Source organism: Drosophila sechellia, chromosome 3R (assembly GCF_004382195.2).
Source record: "Drosophila sechellia strain sech25 chromosome 3R, ASM438219v1, whole genome shotgun sequence".
Taxonomy (NCBI): Eukaryota; Metazoa; Arthropoda; class Insecta; order Diptera; family Drosophilidae; genus Drosophila; species Drosophila sechellia.
In genome coordinates this window covers 21542910-21566010 of record NC_045952.1, presented here as the reverse complement: position 1 = coordinate 21566010, position 23101 = coordinate 21542910, and the positions used below count along the sequence as shown (strand labels likewise).

The window sequence follows — 23101 nt, the reverse complement described above, 5'->3', positions numbered from 1 at the left end:
ATAGAGCGAGCAAGTTGTATTATCCATTTTCCAGCGACCCGCACCACACAATGTCCTGCTTGTTTTTGATGAGCCATCATCGTCATCACCATCATCATCGTCATCTTATAGAGTGAGAGTGCAACTGCAACTCCACACAGCGCAAAAAAATGTGTGTGTGCATAGTTAAAATAAATTAAATATTTTCGCAAACGACACTTTTTTTGCGCAACAACGTGTGGCGGCTGATGAGGAGATGATCTGACTGGAGCACGGATAATGGCGGTGACGTCACGGCGATTGGTTATCTTTGTCATCGGGGCTGGTTGTCCATCAGGTAAATTAAAAATATTCCAGCGAAGCAATTAAATTACGGCCGCAGCGTGGGCGTGGCCATAAGCCCAATATGATGAGCAATGTTAAAATGCAAATTGTCAGAAAAACAATTTGCAAGACAAGCGAAACTCTTTTTACTTCAAGGAAATATAATTGCTTTTTAAGCTCACAAAAATTAATAATTAATAATAAAAGCAATATAAGGCACGCAGCTAACTAAAGCGCCATCTATGTCACAGGATTGCCCACCCATAGCTCAAATATGGGGCAGTTCGCGCACATTTCCCTGAAAAAGTGAAAGCGTTTTCATTCACCCACACACATGGGAAATGCGCTATGATTAGAGCTCTATTAATAACGCGGCTATTCGGCGCCTTATCTCGTTCAGATAAATTATGATTACATGACAATTATTTATCAGCTAATTGGCTGCGCCTTAGAAAACTATGGGCATATTGAATCACAGATAAACGAACCCCTTATAAATATGTAAGTGCTTCCAAACAGAACCCCCCATTCCATTTCACCCCCAAATACCAACTCATTCCGCTCTCTTCGTTCAACAGCAAAGAAAACAGAAGGAGCTTGTTTGTTTGCCAATTAGTTTTAATCGAAGAGCGTTCGCTGTAGCTGCGCGAATCGGCAATCGCTTGTTTAAATGGCTTTTGCTTTTCTAATTAATGCGGTTGGCAAATATTTGCCAGTGCATGAGCTGTAATAAAAGACAGAAGCTCCAAGTGCTCAAGTTCCTGGGCTACTACACTATTCCATTCCGCACTTCCGTCGGTCGTGTCGCGCGTGTTCCCTTCTATATACTATATATCCACTCGATTCGCGGGGTCGATCAAGTACTACTCAATCTCTTCGGACCGCAGCGTTTCTCTTTGCCACTCGTCAATTTTGAGCCAAGAACAGCCATTTGGATTACGTCATCGTACTGATTGCGTCAGCAGTTGTCGCTCTTCGGCATTATTTTTCCGCGTTTTTTTCACTCAATCACTCAGTTTTGTTTTGTTCTCCGGATTTCGCCTACATTCGACATGAGCAGCGATTCCGGTAAGCCCAATATTTGTGTCTATGGCCATTTAGCACTGCCAGCTTTCGATACTCACATTCGGCGTTAATTTACGAGTTTATGGTTAATCAATTAAATGCCACTTTTTGCCCAAGTGCCAATAAATAAATCGTGTGCAAATCCACAAGTCAAAATGTTGGGAAATTAACTCGTTTATTTATATACTTGCGACTGGAAAATAAATGGTAGAATGGAATTATCAATATTTTTTTTTGTTATTTTTTGTTTGATTGGCAACCCTTAGGCTTTTATCTATCATGCTTAATTAAAAATGTTACTTAATTTTAATATTATACAAATTGATTTTAGATATATTGGATGTAGTGGCAGGCAGTGAGGGTCCACCCTTGCAAGCCTTTCGCAGCAGCAATCCCTTCGAGGACTCGTATCAAAAGACCTCCTTCCAGCAAGATTTCGAGCGGGATCGGGATGCGAATTTGACTCCATTGCACATGCTGCGGCGGGCCAGCGAAACGGTGACCGCCAGCATCCTGGAGCCTGAAAAGGAGCACCTCCTTGGCGACAAGCCACAGGCGCCCCCTCGTGCCCATGGAACCATTGCCACCGAAGGTGAGTAACAAGTTTAATTGCAACGTGTCGTCATGGGTAAACTCGAAAAATGCGGAACGAAAGTATTTTCTACGGAAATTCTTGCCTTTATGCAACCAGCTCCCGGATCAGTTTGCACACAACCCGCAGACAGGACGGCAAAATGGATGCTGAAGACAGAGACATCCAGAGGAACAGCTCCATGCCAACGCTTTGTTGGCCAGCCAAGCGAAGTGGCTCCGACAGCCAAGTGCACAATGCGTGCTCAGATATGCGCATATGCACTTCAGCACATATACACACGAGTATTCATAGTTTGTTTATGGTATGCAAAGTTTTTGTTTCGCCGGCGAGATATCCTGGCAGAATCACAGCTCTTTCTCTCAGCTGGCAGGAGCTGATTGAGGCATTTCGATTTTAAGTGAACCGCACAATCACATCTTGCACAAGACGGCGAAGGCGGGCTGGGGGACGCTGGGGCGTATACGTAATATTTCCGCATATTGACGCCAGAGTGTCTGCGATTGGCAGTGCAGTGCATCCACTGTCCCGGCTCAAACTCAAAGGCAGACATTTCCTTACATTCCTTCTGATTTCTGGAAATATGCAAGGCTGCACCATGCTGTGCTGGCCATGTGTATGGACCACTTTCGTTGGCCGAGGTTTTTGTTTACGCTCCTCCTCTGTTTTGGCAGGTGGCCCTTGCTGGTTTTTCGCCCACAACCGAGCAGCTAGTATTTTTCAAAACTCCCGGAGCTGCAATTGTTTTGCATCTGTTCAAATACGGGTTTTCGCACTAGCCCATTGCCCAACTTTTTGGGGAGAATTGTGGAGGATTTCCCTTTGGGCCATCGCCATTGTGGCATTTTCACACGAATAATGAGCCGTTTTAGTTGCGCCCAAATGCCCACAATCATACAACTAACACGGGTGGCAAGAGCCCGGGGCTCTCGACAAAGTATGTTCCCATGAATATGCATTAACCGGGGCTCATTTCCTGCGCATTCATTTCGCATTTGCTATTCGCTTTCGCACTCGGAGTGCACCACTGATTCTGATTCTGATTCCGATTCCGATGCCCGTTTCGCGTCTGACTCTGATTTGACTGTGGAAGTCATATTTAAATAAGTTTGCGCACCGCTGCAGGCAGCACTAATGCTCGCATGTGCAGGCACTCGTTTATATTAAATAAATTCCATTTAAATGCAGCGTTTGGGGCAATTCCTCAAGCTCAACCTTGAATGGCGCAGCCCTACCAGCCACCTGCCCCATCCACTTTTCACCTGTCGCTTCTGCTTGTGAGTGAAACGGCGACATTTCTGTCAACTAAAGCCAACATGATATACGCTTGGCACACAAACATGCACTCGTCTATTGATAAATGCAGTGCATTGCGCATTTTCCCCGTGCGCCTGTGTGTGTGTGTGCAAGTCAGTTCATTACGTATACGCAGTGTGCGACATTTATAAATGCCAGCAAGACTGTGACTCAGCATAATGATTGCCAAATGAATGGTAGAATGTTAACCGTCACGAAAACCCTTTCGACGCCATTTCAATTGGCGCTGGTGCGTTTGGCAGCTGATGGCCCACTTTGGAGGCTTGAATACTTTGGCTAAATCTGAAGGATCTGCAGGCACTTGCACTTGCACCACAGCTAATTACTAAAACTGCACTTAGTCGCCCCTGCCCCGCTTAACCTTTGACCACCTGTAACACTTTGGCTGCTTATTTGCCGAGCTGCAGAGGGGTTTTTTTCAATTTGTCTCTGGCTCTTTTATTTACCAGCACGGCGCTGAATGGCGCTTTGTGACCTCGTTTTTCTACCATTTTTATATAGCTTACCAGCCCCGAGCCAAGAAAGTGCCAGTTTCAACTGATTTGCGATGTATGAGCACTAAATTAGATGCGAATCGCTGGGGCGTGAGTTCATCTCTTGGCAGAAAGTGCGTGACAACGGAATGCAATCTTCTTCCACGCAAAGAAATTATTTTCCGAATGCGCGCTGCATGCGGAGTTGCAAGTCGGCATCAGGATTCAGGACGCGGCAAGGATGCCGGCTGGCATAGTTAAAAGGTGGTACGCTTAAGTAAACATAAATAAAATAAATGTGTGCTGAGTACGGGCAAAGTGATTTGATATATAAGTACACCCCAGACGCAGAAAGAGTTTCAGACTTCAGCAGGCAGGAACTCCGGGCTCCTTGGCGTGGAAGAGCACGGAATAAGGAGTTACAGAAGTCATCAGCGAGCGCAATTTTCCGTTTAAACATATTGAAAAAGCACCTTTAACGTTCGCCTGTAAATAATGAATAGTTGAATAACTGATATAAATCACTTGGAGATACACATTTAGTAGATCCCCTTGCCAAGCAATTTATGGCACTTTTTGCTGAAATAACAATATAAATGTTAAGTGACAGCAAAAAACTTCGCTCAACTTTGAGCAGAACTATGAATTCTCCATCCTTAGACCTAAGCGAACTTTTTCAAAGTTGTTTAGTTTTCGGGCCGACGTCGTCTGGAAAAGTGTTTGCCTCGCTTCCAATTAACACCTCAGATTCGCACTCGTACGCAATAGTCCGCACATGACAAGCGGATGACAAAAACTTTGCAGATGCAGCTGCAGCTGCAAGTGGAGCTCCATGGATATGGCCATTATTTTTTTCCATCAGCACATCCTGCGAAGGAGTGCCTCTGCTGCACTCCTTGTGACCAGTGGCATAATTTGTGTGGAAACTTCTTGGGCAATTGAAAAGCGAAATGCGAAACGCATCGCAGTGCCTTGGCTTAAAATAACTTTTGCATTATTTTCGTGCCTGGTCACTTGAAAGTTGCAGAAAATATGACAAGATAAAATGCCAAAAAAGTGCCCCGGGGCAAATGGGCGAATGGGATAGGTGCTGTGATAGGGGGGCGTGGTCGTGGCCCCGGAAACTGCCAAAGGTAATAATCAATGGGGCGGCGGCCAAAGAAGCCTTAATGACCTGCCCAACTTGCAGTTGAAGTTGGCTCAACGGCTGCCCCTTTTTCTCGAGTGCAGCGCATGAATGTGAAATATGAAATATCACAGCGGCGGCAGGACCTCCGAAAGTGCCGCCTTACAATACCTGAACGCTATCTTCGCCGACACCTTTGCACAATTTATGCACCATTTTTTTTCGCCATAGCCAGGCAGCTATGGAAAAAATAGTAAAAGTAAGTGCCGCAAAAACTTTTAAATGAGGCACATAATTCAAAAAGATGGAGCAGAAATCTTGCCTCTGTTATCATTTCATTCCCTCCGCCATTCCCCTCGCCCTTTTCAGCTTGCTGAGGCGGGGAGATATTTTAAATTAATTAGCTGAACTTAAATATTTGTTGTAGTTCAAACGCGAACTTCGCATTGAACTGGTAAATATTCAATAAGCTCGCAGCCATAATGAACTCAACCGAAATCCAACTGAACCGAGAGTTTAGCCCCACTGAAATGGCAAATATTTGCAGGGCGTACATAAGTTTCCCATTGGTTATGGCTAATTAATTGATAAGCAAATGCTTTGGGCCAAATAAGTGTTTATGTTGCAAGGCGGGTTGGGATTAGAAATTCCCCAGCTACTGCAACTCAATGTGATGATGTGGGAAACATCATAATCTCGATCGGTTTATCATAATTAGCACCTACGATCCGATCCAGGGTTCCATCTAATAATCCCATATGTTCTCGTTATCACACAATCTGTCTCTCTCTCAGTTTGCTCGCTAATTTTAAGTTATTAAACAAATATTTTGCCTGGCTCGCTCGCGTGCCCACGAGAGCACCTCGAACTTCCAGATATATGTTTTTTTATTAGCATAAGATAAAACATACAAACATATTCCGTATCGAGGCTGTGGAGCTGTCCGCCTAAGAGAGCTGACATCTCAGTTGTCCGCTGCCATTGAACGCGATTAGTCGTTGTTCGGCATTAAAATTGTGCGGTTCGGTTGTGAAACGCTTCGAATAAAATCGCATTTTAAACTGAATCGGAATGCGTGATGAATTTGAATATTGTTAGTTTTATGAGTGCTGCGGCTAACGCAATCTAATTTAATTATCCGCCAAACAGGTAAGCCCCTCACAACGTCGGAAAAAACCATAATTTTCCAACTCTCATTATTGTGTTTATTGTTGCAGTTCAGAATTTCTATGAGCGCGTTGAGCTTAACAGCATTTCACCGCGCACATAAATTGCTAACAACATGTTCGTTATTGTTTCAAAAACTTTGTATATTTTATGTATTCCAAAGCAGATTACTTTATTATTTCAAGCGCAACTATAATTAAAATAAAATTATTTTCTGTTTCGGTTGTTACACGTCGATGAGAATCAGTGATTTCCCCTACTTCGATTGCCGGTGTTTTGCGGTGCGTTATCTCTTTCAGACGTGGAATCCGTGCTCATCATCTGTTTATTATATTTATTTATTCTATTTGTTTAGTCTGAGAATCACAACAAATGATAGTAGATCGACCTTGAATCATTTAAGAGGAATTAATTGGGGAGAGCTTTGATTTACCTTCAATATGATTCGATTTATTTGATAAACTTTGAGAACTTTCTTGATTTTCTTATTAATATTTGTTGGTAATAACTCAGTTAGTAAATTGCAATCCTAAAAGAACGACTTTTTGCGCACATTTCGTCTAACTGCTAAATCCCAATAAATCGATATATAAATCGAAATGAAGTCAAATTAAGTAAAGCTCTTATTTCATTTGCGGCTGTAATAATCCCAACTCCATTAGTCGCCACTTTACGGCACAGTTCCAATATTTGTGCCTCTGCTGCATTTTGACACCCAATTAGCATTGGCAATCAATTTGGGCGTGTGTGTCAAAGAGTCGCATGACGCACTGAATCACAAGCGACACGTGATCGATGGACCAATACGCAAATAGAGTATATAATAGTATGGCATATAGAATCTAGGCACTGAAACATCGAGAGTTCGCACCGGCGAGAATTGGCGCTAAATATTTGCGCACAATTAACACGTAGCCATTCGAGTGGTGGCAAATGTCAAGCAGATTGTCTTTTCAAATCAACTACAAACATGGATAAAAAGGGCAAAGAATCTGGCATCTGGAATCAAATCAAATCAACTGCTGATTGCACAGCCTATGTGGCAGCAACACACAGACAGTGTGAACTCTGCATAATAATTGAGATGTGAAGTGGATTGTAAATTCTCGTTATTAGAACGGCGCTTCAAATGCAAATATCAGTCTACACTCCAATTAGCCCGCTGTGGCGGAGGCGTCAATTGCTCGGAAAGCACTCGCAGCTAGCCAGCATTAAGTGCGCTAATTATAAATGGAAATATTTATGTATTTCCTACCAACACCTAGCGCCTTTTCCGCCTTTCGCAACCTGTGAAATTGTCGCGGCAACAATGAAGCCAATTATGGAGGCACCTGTCTACTGTCGTCTGGCTGGCTTGGTTCGTCCTCATCCTGCAGCCTGCGTCCTTGTGCTCGTCCTGGGCCAGGTGAAGACAGCTTCCTGCCGGCAGCGGTGCTCTCCTGCCCCCCAGCCCTCGTCTTGTTCGCCGACGTGCCTCCTCGTCGGCACAATCAACGGTTGTCAATCTTTGTTGCAATCTTCATTTCGCCATCGCCTCGAGTGGTGGGAGTGGCTTGTGTGTCGGCTGCACTTTGCAATTTAAACGATCCGACTGCTGTTGGGCTTTCGTTATGCATGAGCAGCGGGAATGAATGCCAAATGGGCTAAATGCACCAGTTTGGCACTTATAAGGCGGTCGATATTCAAGAAAGGCATTCAAAGTGCTTAGAAGCAGATATATAGTAAGGATTTATAAAATAAATAGGTTGGAATATATATTGTTTCTTGCTTTAAATAACGAGCATAACTGTAGTAAGCTTTAAAATTGTTCCAAACTGCAATACGTACCCCTTAAAACATAAACTCCCAAACGATTACCCTCAAGTGAAAGACACATCTATTAAGGCGTTTAAATCTGTTTGCCACTTACAGCAAAGCGCAGCAGACAGCAGCCAAATCAGTGGCAGCTGCAGCAGCAACAGCAGGAGTCGAGAAACAACAACACCAAAAGGGCACTGGCGCCAGGTGACAACATGACACAAGGAGCAGCGCCGCAGGACTCACAGGGCGACATCCTGCCCACCCGCCCGCTGCATACCAAATTAGACATACAGAAAATCCCAGAGGATGAGGCGGGCGCTGACGCCACACAAAACGCTGCAACAATAATTTTAACGCCGACATCATTAAATTTAACAAATACAACAGCGCAAAATGTGGCCGCCAACAATGCGGGCAACTCCAGCACCAACTCCAACTACGGCCCAGGATCCGTCTCCGGCTACCCAACTCCGAACGCAACTCCGGGCGGAGTCCGTGGCGACGAGTACAAAGGGCCCAAATGGTAAGTGAAAAGCTCATGTGGCCAGCACTCCGGGTTGGAGGTTGAGACTGCCATTGTGCGGATTTGCGCTTAACCCTTTGAATGCACTTCCGGCGGGACAGCAGCGCCGCCATTCACACTTGCATTGCACGCGTTTTTCGCATATCCGTTGGCTGGCTGCCTTTCTTTACTTCTCGTATTTTGTATTTCTTTTGTGCGCCAACAATGTCTCCGTGGAAGTTGCCGCTGCACTAGGCAGCGGCGCGTGCTTCCGCTGGTCTTAAAAGGGGAAGGGTAGCGGGATTTGGGGGTCCTGTTCGTATCCTGTTAGCAGGCATATCTCATTCTCATATCCAACGACGTCTAGTCGCAGGCTAGCCCGATTTCTTGTTCCCTTTTTGGCTGCGACACTTAGTTTAATAGCTGGGGAAATGCCTTGTTGGCTGCAGGCGTTTATTCTTCATGTTCACAACAACGGGGCGTATGAGTTACAGTGTTACGTATCCGACCCGTGGGTGCGTTTCCATTGTGGCGCCGCAGCAGTCGGCGGATCCCTGCTCCTGTTTCACTCTACTTGGATATCTTTAGCAGCAGGGCGAAGAAACTGTAGGCATTGTTGATGGTCTGCCAAAAGTTGGGGGCGAGAGAACAGAAATATATTAAGAAAATTAGGATGGGGATGTTCCTATTTATAAATTTAAAGTTATCTGATATCTTACTTCAACTTTTGCGTAAATCTTACCTTCACGAAGATGGGCAGTCCTATTTCAAAGAACACCCCAGCTCGCACTTTAACCGGTCGCTTGAGGAACTCCATGTAGCAGTTGAGCAGCTTGCGAGTGCCCACGGAGTACTCCAGCCAATTGGTACCGAAGACACTATTTGTGAGAGCATTGGCGTGAAAGGTCAACTCATTGCCGTAGTAGCAGGGCAGGAAAATCTGGACGATCATGACGGCCACGAATTGCACGGTGGTCACGAAGAGTCCAGGTCGCTGCTTGAAGTCCATGTGCACCAGTCGATAGGCACTGAAGCAGATGATGAAGGCACTGAAGACCACTTGGGATAGAACATAGGGCGAAACTAACACTTCGCATTCCCTCGTCAATCGGCGGACTTTTGAGTGCAGTTGGAAAATGCGGCGCAACTCCGGTCTGGCTTTCTCCTCGGCTGCATTTTTCAAGGCCTCCAGTCGCATTCCCAGCAGCCTGAAAAGCGAGGCGATGTGGAACATGAAATAGCAGCCTAGTGTGTCCAGCAGGATGTTCGATAGACAGCACAGGGTCATGGCCACCACATTATAGCCCCAGGCGTAGAAGTATCGCTCCCTGGTGCGCCACTCGAATGGCACGTAGTAGCCGAAGGGCAGCTCGTAATCCTCCTGGAAAAACACGCTTATATAACCCATTGCAGCCACGAAAAGGCTGCCTCCGATGTACCAGTAAAATATTCTCTTAAAGTCCCTTTGATTTTGCTGCCAGAATTTGATTTCCTCCGAATTGCGCAGATTAAATGCGGGATCGTGTTGCAATTCGTGGATTAGATTAGTAGCTTCATGGCGACGATACCAAATATTCAGCAGTTTAGTGACCAATGCCAGTTCGGTGATGGACATGTACAGAACTTGACCAGCTTCCTCAAAATCCGACGAGGTAATAGCTTCATACCACATGAGGGCAATATACGTGAAGGTCAGTGGCAGGTGCAGCACAAAAGGATATATTCGTTTTAGCCAGTTTAATACTCCATCTTCCCCCTCGTTTTCCCATTTAAGATGTCCTATCCAACGTTGGATTACTAAAAGTGTTTGGATGGCACTTAGGCGATTTGTAGACTCCATATCCAGCAGCTTAGTTTTAATTTGCTTAATGAAAGGTTCGGAAGATTTTTAGGGCTTTTATAACCCTTGAGTTTTAATAGCCCTAATGGGCACCCTTGTGGAATTTTTTTTTTGATTCAAGGTGAACTAGGGTGGTATCATTTTACTTAGTCCAGCTTGAACTTACTTTCTACATCCTAGTTCGCTCCTAGTTCCTTAAAATTACTACTGACATCCTATAAAACAATATATATTCATTTGTGATTATATTAGATTTTAAGGAACCGGTTCATTTTGTGAGCTTAGTTCTCAATACGTTCCGTCCCTGATTTGCTTAGGTAACCAGTCAAAATATTTATACAACTAATGAGCATGGCAATTACAATAATTAGTTGTTGACATTACCATACGATAATTGTTGGCCGATACTAAATGGGTAAGACACGCAATTGGCAGCAGGATTCGTAGGGGAAGAACTCATCATTCAAAACCCTTTTCATTACCAAATTTCGACGATTTCTCATCAGTGCAATGAATCCATTGCAGCGGTGAACATGTTTACATATGAATTTTTCTTGGAATATGTTCCATATTTTTCAAAACTCTTGAATTTGAATACATTTGATGGTAAGGCTTTTTATATGACTTCCATTATGTAATCTAAAAAACTTTGATGGTACTTGTGACTTAGTATCCCTCATAACATGGTATATGCTTTGAATAATGGTGTCGCATTCTTAAATTAAAAAAAACTGTTTTTATTATTGAAGATTTATTCAGCTATATTTAATAAAAGTTTGACGTGTTAATTTGATACATTTAGTAATAAAGCCAAGAAACTGTAGGAGTTGTTGATGGTCTTAACAAAAATGGGCAATCCCACGGCGAAGAAGTTCCCAGCCCGGATGGTCACTGGTTTCTTCAGGTGCTCCATGTAAGCATTGAGTAACTTCCGAATCGGTGGCCGACATTCCAGCCAATTGGTGTGGTACACCTCGTTGGTCAGCTGGTTGGCATACACGGTTATCTCGTTTCCATAGTAGCAGGGCAAGTAAATCTGCAGGATCATCACACTGACAAACTGCAGCATGGATATAAACTGGCCGGGATTATCGCGAATCCCCACATACTGCAAGCGGTATCCACTAAAGCAGATGATCAGGGCACTCAAAATGATCTGAGATAGGATATAGGGAGATACAATTCTCTGGCAGGTCAGGGTTAATCTGTATAATATAATGATATATAAGCAAGAGAAGGAATGTAATTGTGAGAGATACTAAACCTTCTAATCCTCTGATGCATGATGAAGATGGCACGTAACTGCTGGCCAAAAATGTTATCATCCTGCATATTCTTCAGTTCCCTCAATCGAAGACCGAGCAGGCGGTACAAAAGAGAGATATGGAACAGGAAATAGCAACCCACGGTATCCAGGGTAATGTTTGAGATGCAGGTCAGCGTCATGCCCGCCATATCGTAACCATAGGCGAACCAGTACCTTCTCTCATTGCGCCATTCGAAGGGCACGTAGTAGGCGAAGGGCAGTTCGTAGTCCTCCAGGAAAAGTACATCAGTGCAGCCACTATACACCACGCCCAAGCTAATCAGGATGTAGATGTAGAAGAACCACTTGAAGAATCGTTGCTCCCGGCGCCAAAAGTCCACCTCCTCCTGGTTGTGGAGTTGGTAGTCCGGAGCGTGTTGGAGCTCGTACATCAGCCGCCAGGCGTCGGTGCGATAGTGCCAAATGCTCAGGATTTTCACCACCAAAGCCATCTCGGTGATGGACATGTACAGAACCTGGCCAGCCTGCTCCAGATTGCTCGAGATGAAGGCCTCTAGCCACATGAGTCCAATAAAGGTGAAGGTTATGGGCAGGTGCAGCAAGAAGCGATAGTTGCGCTTCACAAAACCGGTGAAAGTCCACTCCTGTTCCGATTTCAGTGACCAGGGCCAGAGGCCAAATAGTTGCATGACCCGAAGAATCAGGCGCATGGATTCAAAGCGATCGTTGTGTTTATCCATTGGGCTTAGTCCTGACTCTATTTTCCCTGGGCTGACCGCTTTTATAGCTCTAAGTGGGCTCGATAATTAGCGGCAATTATGTGTACATAGTTGGAGAAAGGAACACATGATACTATTTTGAAGGAATGAACTACCTCAGTACACTCGAAACCTTTCTGGCCGTTGGTTTAACTCTTTTCTTGAACTCCCTGCAGGTGGCTATATATCCGTTCGCATTGGGTGAACACTTCCGAGCTGGTGGCCCTGCTGGCCATTTTCCTGGGCCTTTGGGCGATGGGCTGGGTTCTGCTGCCGGAGTACTCCCAACCACCGACCGTCATCATGCGCATTGCATTCCTCTTTGTGGGCGCCCAGATCTCCGGCATCCTGGTCACCTTTGTCCACCTGCCCGACATGCTGGGCATGCTGTTCTTTGGCGTGCTGTATGCCAACCTGGGCCTGGCCAATTTCGAGGGCTATCAGAAGTTTGAGCTGTTTCTCAGGTAAGATTTCATTTAAATCCGTGTTACATTTAATGTGGGTTTGTTTCCCCCTCCGAAGGGAAATGGCCCTGATCAACATCATGCTGCTGGCTGGCCTCGGGCTGGATGGAGATGCCTTCAAGCGGTTGTGGTTCATGATACTCCGGTTGACCCTGCTGCCCACAATTGTGGAGGTGGCAGCCATTGCCGGACTGGCCAACCTTACGCTCTCCATGCCCTGGCTGTGGGGCATTGCCTTGGGGTAAGTTAATGAGCTAATGGAATACTTGGATTATCGAATGCCATATTGGGTACTGATTACTTGGGGTTATGTTGCAGCCTGGTCATCACCGCCGTATCACCGAATGTGGTTGTCACCGTGATGCTGAAGCTGAAGGAGGATCGACTCGGCCTGAACAGCGGCATCCACACGCTCATCTACGCCATGACCACATGCAACGATGTGGTAGCCATCTTCATGTTTGGCGTGATAATCAGCGTAATATTCTCAACGAGTGCGTGCCACCCGTCGTGACCGGGAATCGGAATCACAATCCCAGCCAGAGTTAAATAAACCCCCACTTCGCTTCCACTTCCATTTGCAGCCTCGCTCACCCAGCAAGTGCTGCAGGGTCCCATTGGCATCGGGATTGGACTCGTTTTTGGCTATCTCTACGGCTCGATGCTCCAGTACTTGCCGTCCCGGAACGCGGTAAGCTGCCAGACAAAGGCGCGGACCTAGACGCAGTTCGTCCTTCGCGTCGTGCTCTCCTTCCTGCTGCTACATCTCGTCCTCGAGCGGGCTGCACTTAAAATGCACATTCAGTGAACACTTAGACACTCAATCAGCGCATTTAATGATGCAAAACGCGCGCCAGTCTCTAGAGGCGAGGAGCTGGGTGGGGAATGTGGGGGCTGTGCCATATGTACGTGGGGCTGCAGACGACTGCACTGGGGCAAATGGCTGGTGCAAGCTGAGAAGTTACTTCACAAGGGGAATTTCGCATGAACTAGTTTATAGATAGGAAAATATGGCATGGGCATAAAGTATTAGTACACTTATTTTTATACCAATTTCTAGCAGTAACTATTTATCATTCCCATTAGAATCAATCAGATTACCTACTCTAGCAGACTATGAAATTTTCCTAAAAGCTAGAGAGTTATCACCTACTTAGACCCCTATTTTTCGCGCAGTGTTAGCTTCCGCTCAGTGACACCCCCCCACGGTTGTTTGTGTGGGTGCATTTTGCATAAAAAGACACTTACATGCATAGCGGCAACGACAACGACAACGGCGAAGCTGGCGACATTTGCGACGACAGTTACTGCCAGCATCTATGTGAAGTTATGCCGGGGACATCGAGGCAGCCGCAGCCAGAGCCACAAAACTCATTGCCGCAACTTACACCGCTAATGGCGCGCATAATCAAACGCCATGGGTGGTGCATGCTGCACTGCATGCGCTGCACCAACCACCCACCCACCAACCACCCAAGCCATCAAACCCACCCAAGCCCTCCATCTGTGCAACCTCCCCGTATACACACACTCCCGTCGAGTTCTCATAACTTTTGTTTTCTGCAAGTCGCGCTCGCCTTTGCCATCGTCAAGTGGCATCCACATCCGCATCCACGCAGTGCTGCAGTTTGTACAAAAATTTCACGCTGAGCGCCGTTGAAGTTGCATCCTTGCATATTTTACACACCCACTCACCTCGTACCGCCCATCAAGCGCACTCACACCGTGTACATATATACACGGTATATATGTATATACATCCGCGGGCTATTCACTGTCATCTCCCAAAGGGGTAAAAATGGGGCGGTGGGTGGCTGTCATCAGGCCTCGGTTTTTGGTCTCAGCATCTTTTCGCATGTCATTGCTACCGCCTTTATTTTATTATTATTACCCAGTGCTCTGTAATTTTGCATTCAACGTCACCTTTTGCCACTTACATTTTTTGCCAAAGCCAGTTGACAGTATTTTTCAATAAGATATTCGCGCAAAAGTTTGTAATTCAACGGGGTGGCGGCAACTCAAGTTGGAAAATTAAATGTGCCGGCGTGAAAGAAAACTTGAGTTTTCCACCTTATAATAAAGACTGGTAACCTAACGATGTGCTGGCAAAGTCAATTTCATGTCATTTTACTAGAACGAGCAGCTTAAAGTTGAATACAAATAGCTCGACAAGGGCGAGGGTGTAAATTGAATTGCAGCAATTTGCGGCATAGTTGGAAAATCACCGGGTAAATTAAAAAAAAGATTCCAATCACTCTCAGCACCAGTCAGGCAAACTGACAACTTGACACTGCAGATATTACAAAATATCCAAAAACTGCCGGCTGAGAAAACATTGTTGCAGGCGAGATTTATCAGATCTAAACCCTTGTAGAAGTCATTTTAGTGCAATTTTAGAGCCTGGAAAAACCCGGTATATATGCAAACGAAAACAAGGCGAGAGGACACAGGACACTATCCTTTTTTCCTCGCTGCAGCACACGTTGCGTATACGCAGCTGACCGCACACGCAAAACACAAACAATGCCGGCGAAGTCCGGGGGTTGGGGGTATAAAAAAGCAGTTTCCATCAGAGTTTTGTAAAGTGATTTCGCCATTTTTTCCCCGCTCAGCCCGCCTAACATACCTACCTGTTTTGCCATTCACTCCCTTCATATCTGTCCTTGTTTCCGCACATCCTTGCAGACGTACGCAAATGGCCTCCGCTTCGTCCTCACCATCTTGGGCGGAACCATCTCCGTGATGGGCAGCCGCGTCATCGGTTATACGTCGGCTGGAGCTCTGGGTTGTGTAACGACCGCCTTTATTGCGAGGATTGGCTGGCGGCGGGAGGAGGCCAGGCTGACGGCCCAGCAGCTGCAGGCCCAGCAAATTGTGAGTATCCTTTGCACTGGAAATTATTTGTGGGCCTTCTTGGACGCCAATGGTATAATGAAGCATTATGCTGATTTAATGCAGATTAACAAAAGATTGAATATGTGTTTTCCTTCAATTTCTCCAAGTTAATACTAGAACTCACTCATAATTTCTTTCTCTGTCCAGAATCGAAACCAAGTCCAGTCGGCTAACTCTATGAGCTGGAGACTTTGACTTTGCGTTTCTGAGTGCTTTTTGGGGTATTGGAGACACACTCGCTCTTTTGCTGCTTTCCTTGCTTTCGGGTCAAGAAAAATGTTACCTGGCAATAGTGCCATTTTTTATGTTTGTGCCGCTGCAGCTGTAAAAAGGGATTTCTGCTAGGTAATTTGTGACATCACGTCCTTGTCCCATGTCAGAGTTGACTGCCGGCTCTCGATTTGTTTCGAGCATGTGTTTTTTGTATCCTTGTTTTTAACGTCCTCCTTTCATTTACCTTTGCCTTAAACTTTTAACCCAGTTGCTGTCCAGGGTGGTCCTTCTGCACTCCGCCCTCGCACTTGAGTCTTGAGTTCCAGAAAAAGCGCCTCGTAAGCCGATTGGCTTGCTTTTCCGGGAAGTCGGGATGCACGTCTTTTAACTGGGAAACATGATGAATCGGGCCACGATCTAATAACAACCTATTGATTCCCCTTGCAGGCGAGTGTGCCCAAGCGACTGGACCTCATGTGGAAGTTCCTCAAGCCCGTCTCGTTTGCGCTCATTGGCAAGGAAATTAATTTCAACGTGCTGCAGGGCCATGTAATCGGTTATGGCGCATTGTTGGTGCTCGTCGGAAGTTTGGTAATTAAAATGATCGCCGGAGGCGTGGCCGGTGGTGCAACAAATGCTCGCCCCGGCCACTTATTTAATTTCTTTCTTTCTGGCCCTCCGACCAGTTGGTGCGGGGCATGCTGCACGGTCCCCGCGGTGCTGGACTCCCTCAGCCATTCATCCATTCTGGTCGGAACGGAGACCAAGTGGAGATTCCGGTTGGGTGTGGTGGGTGAACCGAAATGAAAATGTTCCGGCACCGCAATGCAAATGTTACCTGCAAGCACACAGAAAAAACAAAAAAAAAAGAAAACGGGGGAAAAAACCATCTAGAGATGACCACTTTCTTGTTCTTGTTTTCAGTTTCGCCTGGCTTTTGCATATTTATCCACATATGGCGGAAATCTGTCGAGAAAGGAACGTGCCTACATTACAATTTCCGGTTTTCCCAAAGCAACTGTCCAAGTAAGTTTCCCGTTCCGCGTGTCATGTTGCTGCGGTTCCCATTCCCCATTCCCAATCCGAGTCCCCTTTCCCCACCCAGTTCGTTTCCATTTCCCATTTTCCATTTCCCATCCGTTGTCTCCCGGCCTGGTGGCGCTTTTTATTTCATGGCCGGCCATTTCACTCGCTTGCCACGAGCAGACTGACCATCGTCCTGGTTGTCCTGCTTGTCCTGGTTGTCCTGGCTACTCTGGTTGCCCTGGCCTGGTGTTTTCCCCATGCTTAAGTTATACACGTATTTGCAGGTCATGTTCTCTTGGCCAGAGACAGAGTCAGAGTCAGAGTCATCGCAGGACCTGCTCCTGCTCCTGCGGCTGCAGTTGGCATGCCAGCCTTTTGTTTGCAGTTTAACCGCAAGGGGACATTTTGTTTATGTCGCCTGAGCAGGCGAGTGTGCGTCTGTGGCTTACAGAAATTTAAATGTTACGCTGGCTTACTTACTTCCCCCAAAAAATCCAGAGGAAGACAGCCAAAAAACCAGGTCGGCGGTCACATGTGTGCGTCCGTCTAACTTTGCCCTAATATGCGGTGCATATTTCACTGTCCACCTTTTTCGTACTGATTTAATTAAAATTGCACAGCAAACTGCATTTAATCTGGCCCCGCTGCAAATCACATATCACTCATACGCAGCGGTGGCCGCTGCTTAATATGAGCCCCAGCTAACCCTCTCTCTCTCTTTCCCCTTAGGCCGCCTTGGGTCCAGTGGCATTGGACATGGCACGTGCTGCCAGCGTGGCCAGTCCGGAACAGCTTGCTCTGGCCGGGAATTTGCTCATCATCTCGGTGCTGGCGATTATATTCACCGCCCCGCTGGGCGCCATTCTCATGCTGCGGCTGGCGCCATATTGGCTCAAACATGGAGATGCAGTGGAGGCGGTCGACTCCCCAACCACGCCCATCGCCCCCACGCTGGGCATCACCAATTCCTCGAAGGGGACATAGCTTCAGGTTGATCTGGAGCCGAAACTTTTAATCCATGCCGTACTTATGTAGCCATTTCAGTTGTACTTATACTTACGTGTACTTAGGTATTACGCTGTTCAAATAAAAGTAAATGCGAAAAGTTAGCAACATATTTAGCTCGAAGGTTTCAATTTTTTTCAATTCATTCCCAATTCGATGCGAAGCACCGTTTTTTTATGGTTCGGAAATTCCCAGTTATTTGCTTACTTATCCTTAACTTTCGGCGAATTAACAAAGTTTGGCCCTAATCCCGCAGGACTAATGCCCCCAAATGAGCAACTTGGCCGACTGGGATTTTATTGTTTTTCCTGTCGCTGCCAATAAGAAAAGCTTTTCGGCACCTAATTATGACAGGATCTGTGTTAATCCCGGACGGCGAGCCCTTGCTAATTGGTTTTATAATTAATTTTGGGGGATTTAAATGGTACTTCGTGTCAAACTGGCGCGAGTTTTTGTGACATGTCGATGACAATCCGTATTAATGATTGACAATTGAACAGGATTAAGGCGTTTGAGTTGGTCAAGCAAATAAATGGAGCCAAAATAATATCGTTATTTTCAAAGCAGAGTTGTCCCCTTTTCCTCTTCACCCCTCAACGCATTTTAACGCCTTCTGCTCTTGTGGCAGAATCATTTGGCTCCGAGCTGATGGTAAAAGCTAGAGCAAAAAACACAAAATAATGGCAAAGAGGAAAGAATGCCATTTAATTGAAAAGTGATTGTGGGGCCAACCAGCATCGGAGTTGTCCCCCTTTTTTCGCCAGGCGATGCAGAATTTGCAATGCAAACGGCTTAGAATGAACTTGATGTTCTGGCCGCCTTTGAAGCTTTTGGTTCTTGTTGCTGCCGCTGTGGTCGCATGACATCCGATGGTACCGGGAAAAAAGAGAATATTTCTTGCCAAATTGTGACCAATTTCGAATCGAAGCAGTGAGGGAAATGTACAATATTTGGAATTTATCGAGCCAACTATGCCTCTAAAACCGATCAAACAAATATTCTCTCAAAGGATAAGATTCAATTCATATTCCATAGCTCAATTTTAGTTGTATCTCCAGTCGCAGTGGTATAAATTATATAAATTTGTGTAGTATCTACATTTTTTCCAGTGTAATAGCTGAGCTTCAGCTGTGGCCGGTTGAGTGAATGCTGAAAGGAATGAAATTAAAAGACGGCAAAAACGACAGAGAGAGAGAGAGAGAAAAACTTATCATTTTTATTATCCTGCAGCTGCGCATATTTATAACCAACCGTATGTCCCCGTCTCTTTCGCATTAGCATTCGCCGTCTCTTTCATCATCGGTGGCCTTTGTGTGACTCGAAAAAGAGTTGGGAATTGAAGGTAAATTAGTGTTATTAAAATGGCTGCACAAAAATAATTGCGCAACTAAATGAAAATTTTAATGAAAATTCTTTGGTTTCTTCCCTAGTTTACCTTCGTACCAGCGAACCGGTGTAACTACCTATGTATATACCTGTGCGCTTTTCCGCTCTTTTTCCTGCACCGATTGCCCCCTGCTTTCTGTTATTAGTTGCATTGTTTCCGCAGTTGATGTCCGTGCAATTAGCATAATGAAAGCAGCTGCAAAAGCTGGCATTTTTACGTTGGTAACTAGGGTAAAATGCCAGTGGGATAGAGCATCGGTTGGCCGGCTAAGGGCTATACGAATAAATAATGGAGTGCGTAAGAGGCGGAAAAGCCAGATTCGAGGACCGCAATTACGCCACAATTGAGTTATGTTCGCATCACATCAATTATGCTGCCACCGGCATAATCCTTCAAAACTCATTGCTCTTATCGCGGGCATTGAAATGCCACCGGCCATAGATCAACCTTATCAGCGCAGCCAAAGCATTTTCCTGCGCCAAATAAATTCCAGCAGTTTATTATTCTAATTCGCATGCCGAATTCCGGGCTGGAAAAGAACGCCAGGCACGTCACTGCCTTGCCCACCCAGAAAGCCACCTGAAAAGCCACCCGAAATCCAAACCAAGCCAACCCAATCCAACCCCAACCACCCACGGACAGCCAACCGATATGGCGAAAAAGGAGTTGTGCGAGTGCCAAACGAAATCAAATCAAAAAGTTCACAAAAATGCCAGACCAAGAGAAATTAAGTTATAAAATTTTAAGGACTATGCGCAGTTTAATTTCGAAATGCCATGCCACCACCAACCGCACCACTCCACCCTCCTCACCAAGACACACAGGTGGGTTGGGTGGTGCGATGTGGTAGTAGTGTGGTTTTTGTTATGCGCCGATTACCATAAAAACAAGCCAAAGAAAGTTGCGTCCTCCTGCTAAACCGACGTTCGAAAACGGAAATCAAGAAAACAAAAAGAATGGGGCCCAAATGAAGTCAAAACCTGGCTAAGGCGGCGCGCTCCTTCAGTTAATAAAGTTAGTTGCGTTTGGCTTGACGGCGAAACTTTTGAGTTATAAGCGCGCAAATTATGGCTTACAACAAAGCAAATGCTAAAGCTGAAGCAATGGTTGTGGCGGCAAAAAGCAGCCCACAATGCCGAACAAAGGAAAACAATTAACATGACGAAGACACATAAAATTTCCACCAGCCCCATCCCAACTCCTCCTCCTCCTCCAATCCCCATAGTTGGGTGCGTCGAATTAGCAGTTGTATTCGCTGGCTCGAAATGTGCGTCAATCACGTGATGGAACTAGGCTCCAAAACCACCACAAGTCCACCACCTTCACCCAAACAAATGGGCCAAAAAGAAGGCGTCTCTTGTCTGCGTCTTGTTGTTTTGTTAATTTTAATACATGTACTTTTTATCGCTCGGCATTCCGCAGTCAAGCTGCTGGCTGGAATTAAGCCATTTGTTAGCTATATCTGTGGCTTTGGCTTTTTCGGCAACTCCTCCTTCAATCCAGGACCTCCTCCGCCGCTTCCTGTTTGCTGGTGGCTATCAATGGCGGGGGCTACAGGTCACAGCACATCACAGTTATTTTCGTGCAAATGGCATATTTTTTATGGCTTGTCGCTGGCTTCTCTCGTTTCTCCCGTTGTAATTAGACAAAATTGTTGACTGCCACGACTCCGCCCAGTGCCCCGCCCACTTGGAGGTAAGCCCCCCCCCCCCTTTTTCATTCAGTCCTTAATTCCGCCACTCATGTCTGAGTCCACCGATTGCCCCAGCCAAGGGAGGGCTCCATCCGCCACTGGAGGTGTGTTTGACACTTGGCGTGTCGGCGGGACAGCAAAAGTATTATTCCTGAACAGTGACCACTCACGGGGGAGAATGCACTTGCAAAAATAAGGTTCAACTATCAAATTAAGACTTTATAAAGTTTATAATCAACAGGTCTGAAAAGCAAATGAAAAAGAGTTAGGCATGTAAATTAATAATTATTTATCTGTTTATTTTATTATAATTTTTATTCCTGCCAACAGCTAATGCATTGTTTTGAGTCTACACTTTTCCCACTAGTATATATGAAAATACAAGTTTGATTTAAATTTTTTCAGCTCACTGATAACACAATCACTATTCACAAACCGCTGCCATTTGTTGTGACTGGCAGATTAGTGGTGTTTACACCCGAAACACTTATCAAATTGTTCACTGTGTTCGATCTTTGGGCAAAAGCCGTTCGTTTGGGTTTTATTGTGATTATTGGGAGCAGGCATGTATATAAAAACGAAAATTCCACAGGTATAATTATGCAGTAAACACGTGTCACGAAGCCATCGTCGGATCACCAGATTTCCCGACAACGACCACGATGGTCGGGCAGATAGCCCGGCTGGCAGGGGAAGTCGATCATGGCCACCATCATGGTCTTCTCGGTGGTGGTTTGGCCGGCGACCGTGGGCTCCGTGCTTGCCTCGTGGGCAGCCTGGACCTGTTGCTCGTCGAGATCGACGCACTGGTTGGGCTGGACAGCGGTGTTCTGGTCATTGGGACACGTGATCCGGTGCAGGCAGTATTTCACACACGGTTTTGGAGCCTGAACATTCGCCAGCTTCTTTTTGCACTTGAACTGCGCCACACAGTCCTTCGGGATTTCGGGTACATTGTTGTTGATGAAGAAGGGCCGGCGGGGCTCCTCAGTGGTCGTCGTAGTTGTTGTGGAGGTGGAATCCCTGTGGAAAATCCTGCCCAGAATTCCGCCCTGGACGGCGGCTACCATCAGAGCGGCCAGTAGGGCAACAAGAAACCGCTTCATCGCCGACTTGTTGGCACTGCGACAGTCGTTCGACTACCAACAGTTTGCACGGTTTCCAGAGCTTCGGTCGCCACTCGATAACCTCTGACCCCGAAGCCGCGACTGCGAGATAACCAGACTACCCGCGTCCACACACACTGGAATATGCGAGTGTGTAAGTGTACATTTAATTCCATACAGTTTTTCGCTCATTTTTGGTCGGCTTTAAATTGGTTTATCGCCAAATTGAATTGCATTTGAGGTGAGCGGTGGGCTGAGCCAGCCACACGCACATTTTGGCAAATTTGACACTGGAATTGAATTATCTGCATTCTGTGAACCGCAAAATTGTATAAATAAATATTAGTCAATTCGGTATTTCATACATGTGCACGCATAATTTCGAGCTGCCATGTGAAAAGCGGAGGGTCAACCAATCTGCTATTTTGGTATCATGGAAAATGAACGAGGCAGGAAACACGCTTGAAAATCGAAACGAATTTTCAATGATAATGTCGATGAGCGAGTGATTTGTAAATTGTGCTTTAAGTGGATTCAATTGATAAGAGTTTGATTGAAGTGCTCTGTGACACATATAGGAAATCCAAACCACAACAAGTATGGCTTTGCTTTCTGTTCATTTAGTTTCTCTGCATCCTTTATGCTATATTTTATATGTAGAAGGAAAAAGCTATACAAAGAGCCTTCGGGTGCAATGTTATACTATGGTGAACATTGTGTTGCAATCGTCTGCGCCCTAGAGCCGCGAGTCCTTGAAAGCAAAAATAGGCGACCGAAGAACATGGCCAACACTTTGAACGCATCAGATGTCGCTCATTATTGGAAACAAAGCGTCTGCATCTTCGATAGACGAAAAGGTAACAAAAGGAGCACTCTGGTGACTTAACCACTGGGCAGTAATGAAGCAGCTTATTGGGGATGTGGGTGGCATTGCCTTGAAGTTCGTCAGCTGGTCGCCGAACTATTTGAATAATTGATATTAATAGCTGGCAAGAGCTGTCAAAATTAATTTGTGATGTGTTTTCAGAGCCAGATTATTGATGATGATGATTATGGCCAGGCCCTAATGAAGGCAGCGGCTAATGGAAGTGCTCTGGAGTCT

At 45.7% G+C, this 23101-nt stretch overlaps 4 protein-coding genes across 6 annotated transcripts; 1 reads left to right on the top strand and 3 right to left on the bottom strand.

Annotated features, from left to right (window-relative positions):
- The first annotated feature begins 1011 nt into the window (after positions 1–1011).
- On the top strand, positions 1012–17929 carry LOC6607512 (sodium/hydrogen exchanger 9B2). 3 transcript variants are annotated; one of them, XM_032721692.1, is made up of 11 exons: positions 1012–1371; positions 1700–1960; positions 7955–8366; positions 12387–12674; positions 12733–12915; positions 12993–13168; positions 13259–13365; positions 15360–15548; positions 16230–16373; positions 16707–16808; positions 17538–17929. In XM_032721692.1, the coding sequence occupies exons 1-11, from the start codon at positions 1356–1358 to the stop codon at positions 17790–17792; spliced, it is 2133 nt and encodes a 710-aa protein (XP_032577583.1). In that variant the 5' UTR covers positions 1012–1355; the 3' UTR covers positions 17793–17929. The 3 variants fall into 3 exon arrangements, with proteins under 3 accessions (XP_032577583.1, XP_032577584.1, XP_032577585.1); XM_032721694.1 differs by lacking the exons at positions 1012–1371; positions 1700–1960 and adding exons at positions 5858–6025; positions 6094–6324; XM_032721693.1 differs by lacking the exons at positions 1012–1371; positions 1700–1960 and adding an exon at positions 5843–6025.
- LOC6607514 (odorant receptor 94b) lies at positions 8916–10185 on the bottom strand. The gene is made up of 2 exons (XM_002032247.1): positions 9088–10185; positions 8916–8969 (listed from the first exon to the last, which is right to left on the bottom strand). Exons 1-2 carry the CDS (start codon positions 10183–10185, stop codon positions 8916–8918), a joined length of 1152 nt encoding a protein of 383 aa, XP_002032283.1.
- Positions 10920–12392, bottom strand: LOC6607513 (odorant receptor 94a). The gene is made up of 2 exons (XM_002032246.2): positions 11450–12392; positions 10920–11390 (listed from the first exon to the last, which is right to left on the bottom strand). Exons 1-2 carry the CDS (start codon positions 12190–12192, stop codon positions 10970–10972), a joined length of 1164 nt encoding a protein of 387 aa, XP_002032282.1. The 5' UTR covers positions 12193–12392; the 3' UTR covers positions 10920–10969.
- Positions 17930–21171: 3242 nt separating the features above from the next.
- On the bottom strand, positions 21172–22033 carry LOC6607511. The gene has a single exon (XM_002032244.2). The coding sequence runs from the start codon at positions 21997–21999 to the stop codon at positions 21529–21531; it is 471 nt and encodes a 156-aa protein (XP_002032280.1). The 5' UTR covers positions 22000–22033; the 3' UTR covers positions 21172–21528.
- Between the last annotated feature and the right edge of the window lie 1068 nt (positions 22034–23101).

Excerpts from the sequence above, each read along its gene's own strand:
- LOC6607511 (XM_002032244.2), bottom strand. The coding sequence starts at position 21,999 with ATGAAGCGGTTTCTTGTTGCCCTACTGGCCGCTCTGATGGTAGCCGCC.
- LOC6607514 (XM_002032247.1), bottom strand. The coding sequence starts at position 10,185 with ATGGAGTCTACAAATCGCCTAAGTGCCATCCAAACACTTTTAGTAATC. Across the intron at positions 8,970-9,087 it reads GACTGCCCATCTTCGTGAAG|ACCATCAACAATGCCTACAG; the intron begins GTAAGATTTACG and ends AACTTTTGGCAG.
- LOC6607512 (XM_032721692.1), top strand. Across the intron at positions 12,675-12,732 it reads AAGTTTGAGCTGTTTCTCAG|GGAAATGGCCCTGATCAACA; the intron begins GTAAGATTTCAT and ends CCCCCTCCGAAG. Across the intron at positions 12,916-12,992 it reads CTGTGGGGCATTGCCTTGGG|CCTGGTCATCACCGCCGTAT; the intron begins GTAAGTTAATGA and ends GTTATGTTGCAG.
- LOC6607513 (XM_002032246.2), bottom strand. The coding sequence starts at position 12,192 with ATGGATAAACACAACGATCGCTTTGAATCCATGCGCCTGATTCTTCGG. Across the intron at positions 11,391-11,449 it reads ATGCATCAGAGGATTAGAAG|ATTAACCCTGACCTGCCAGA; the intron begins GTTTAGTATCTC and ends TATATTATACAG.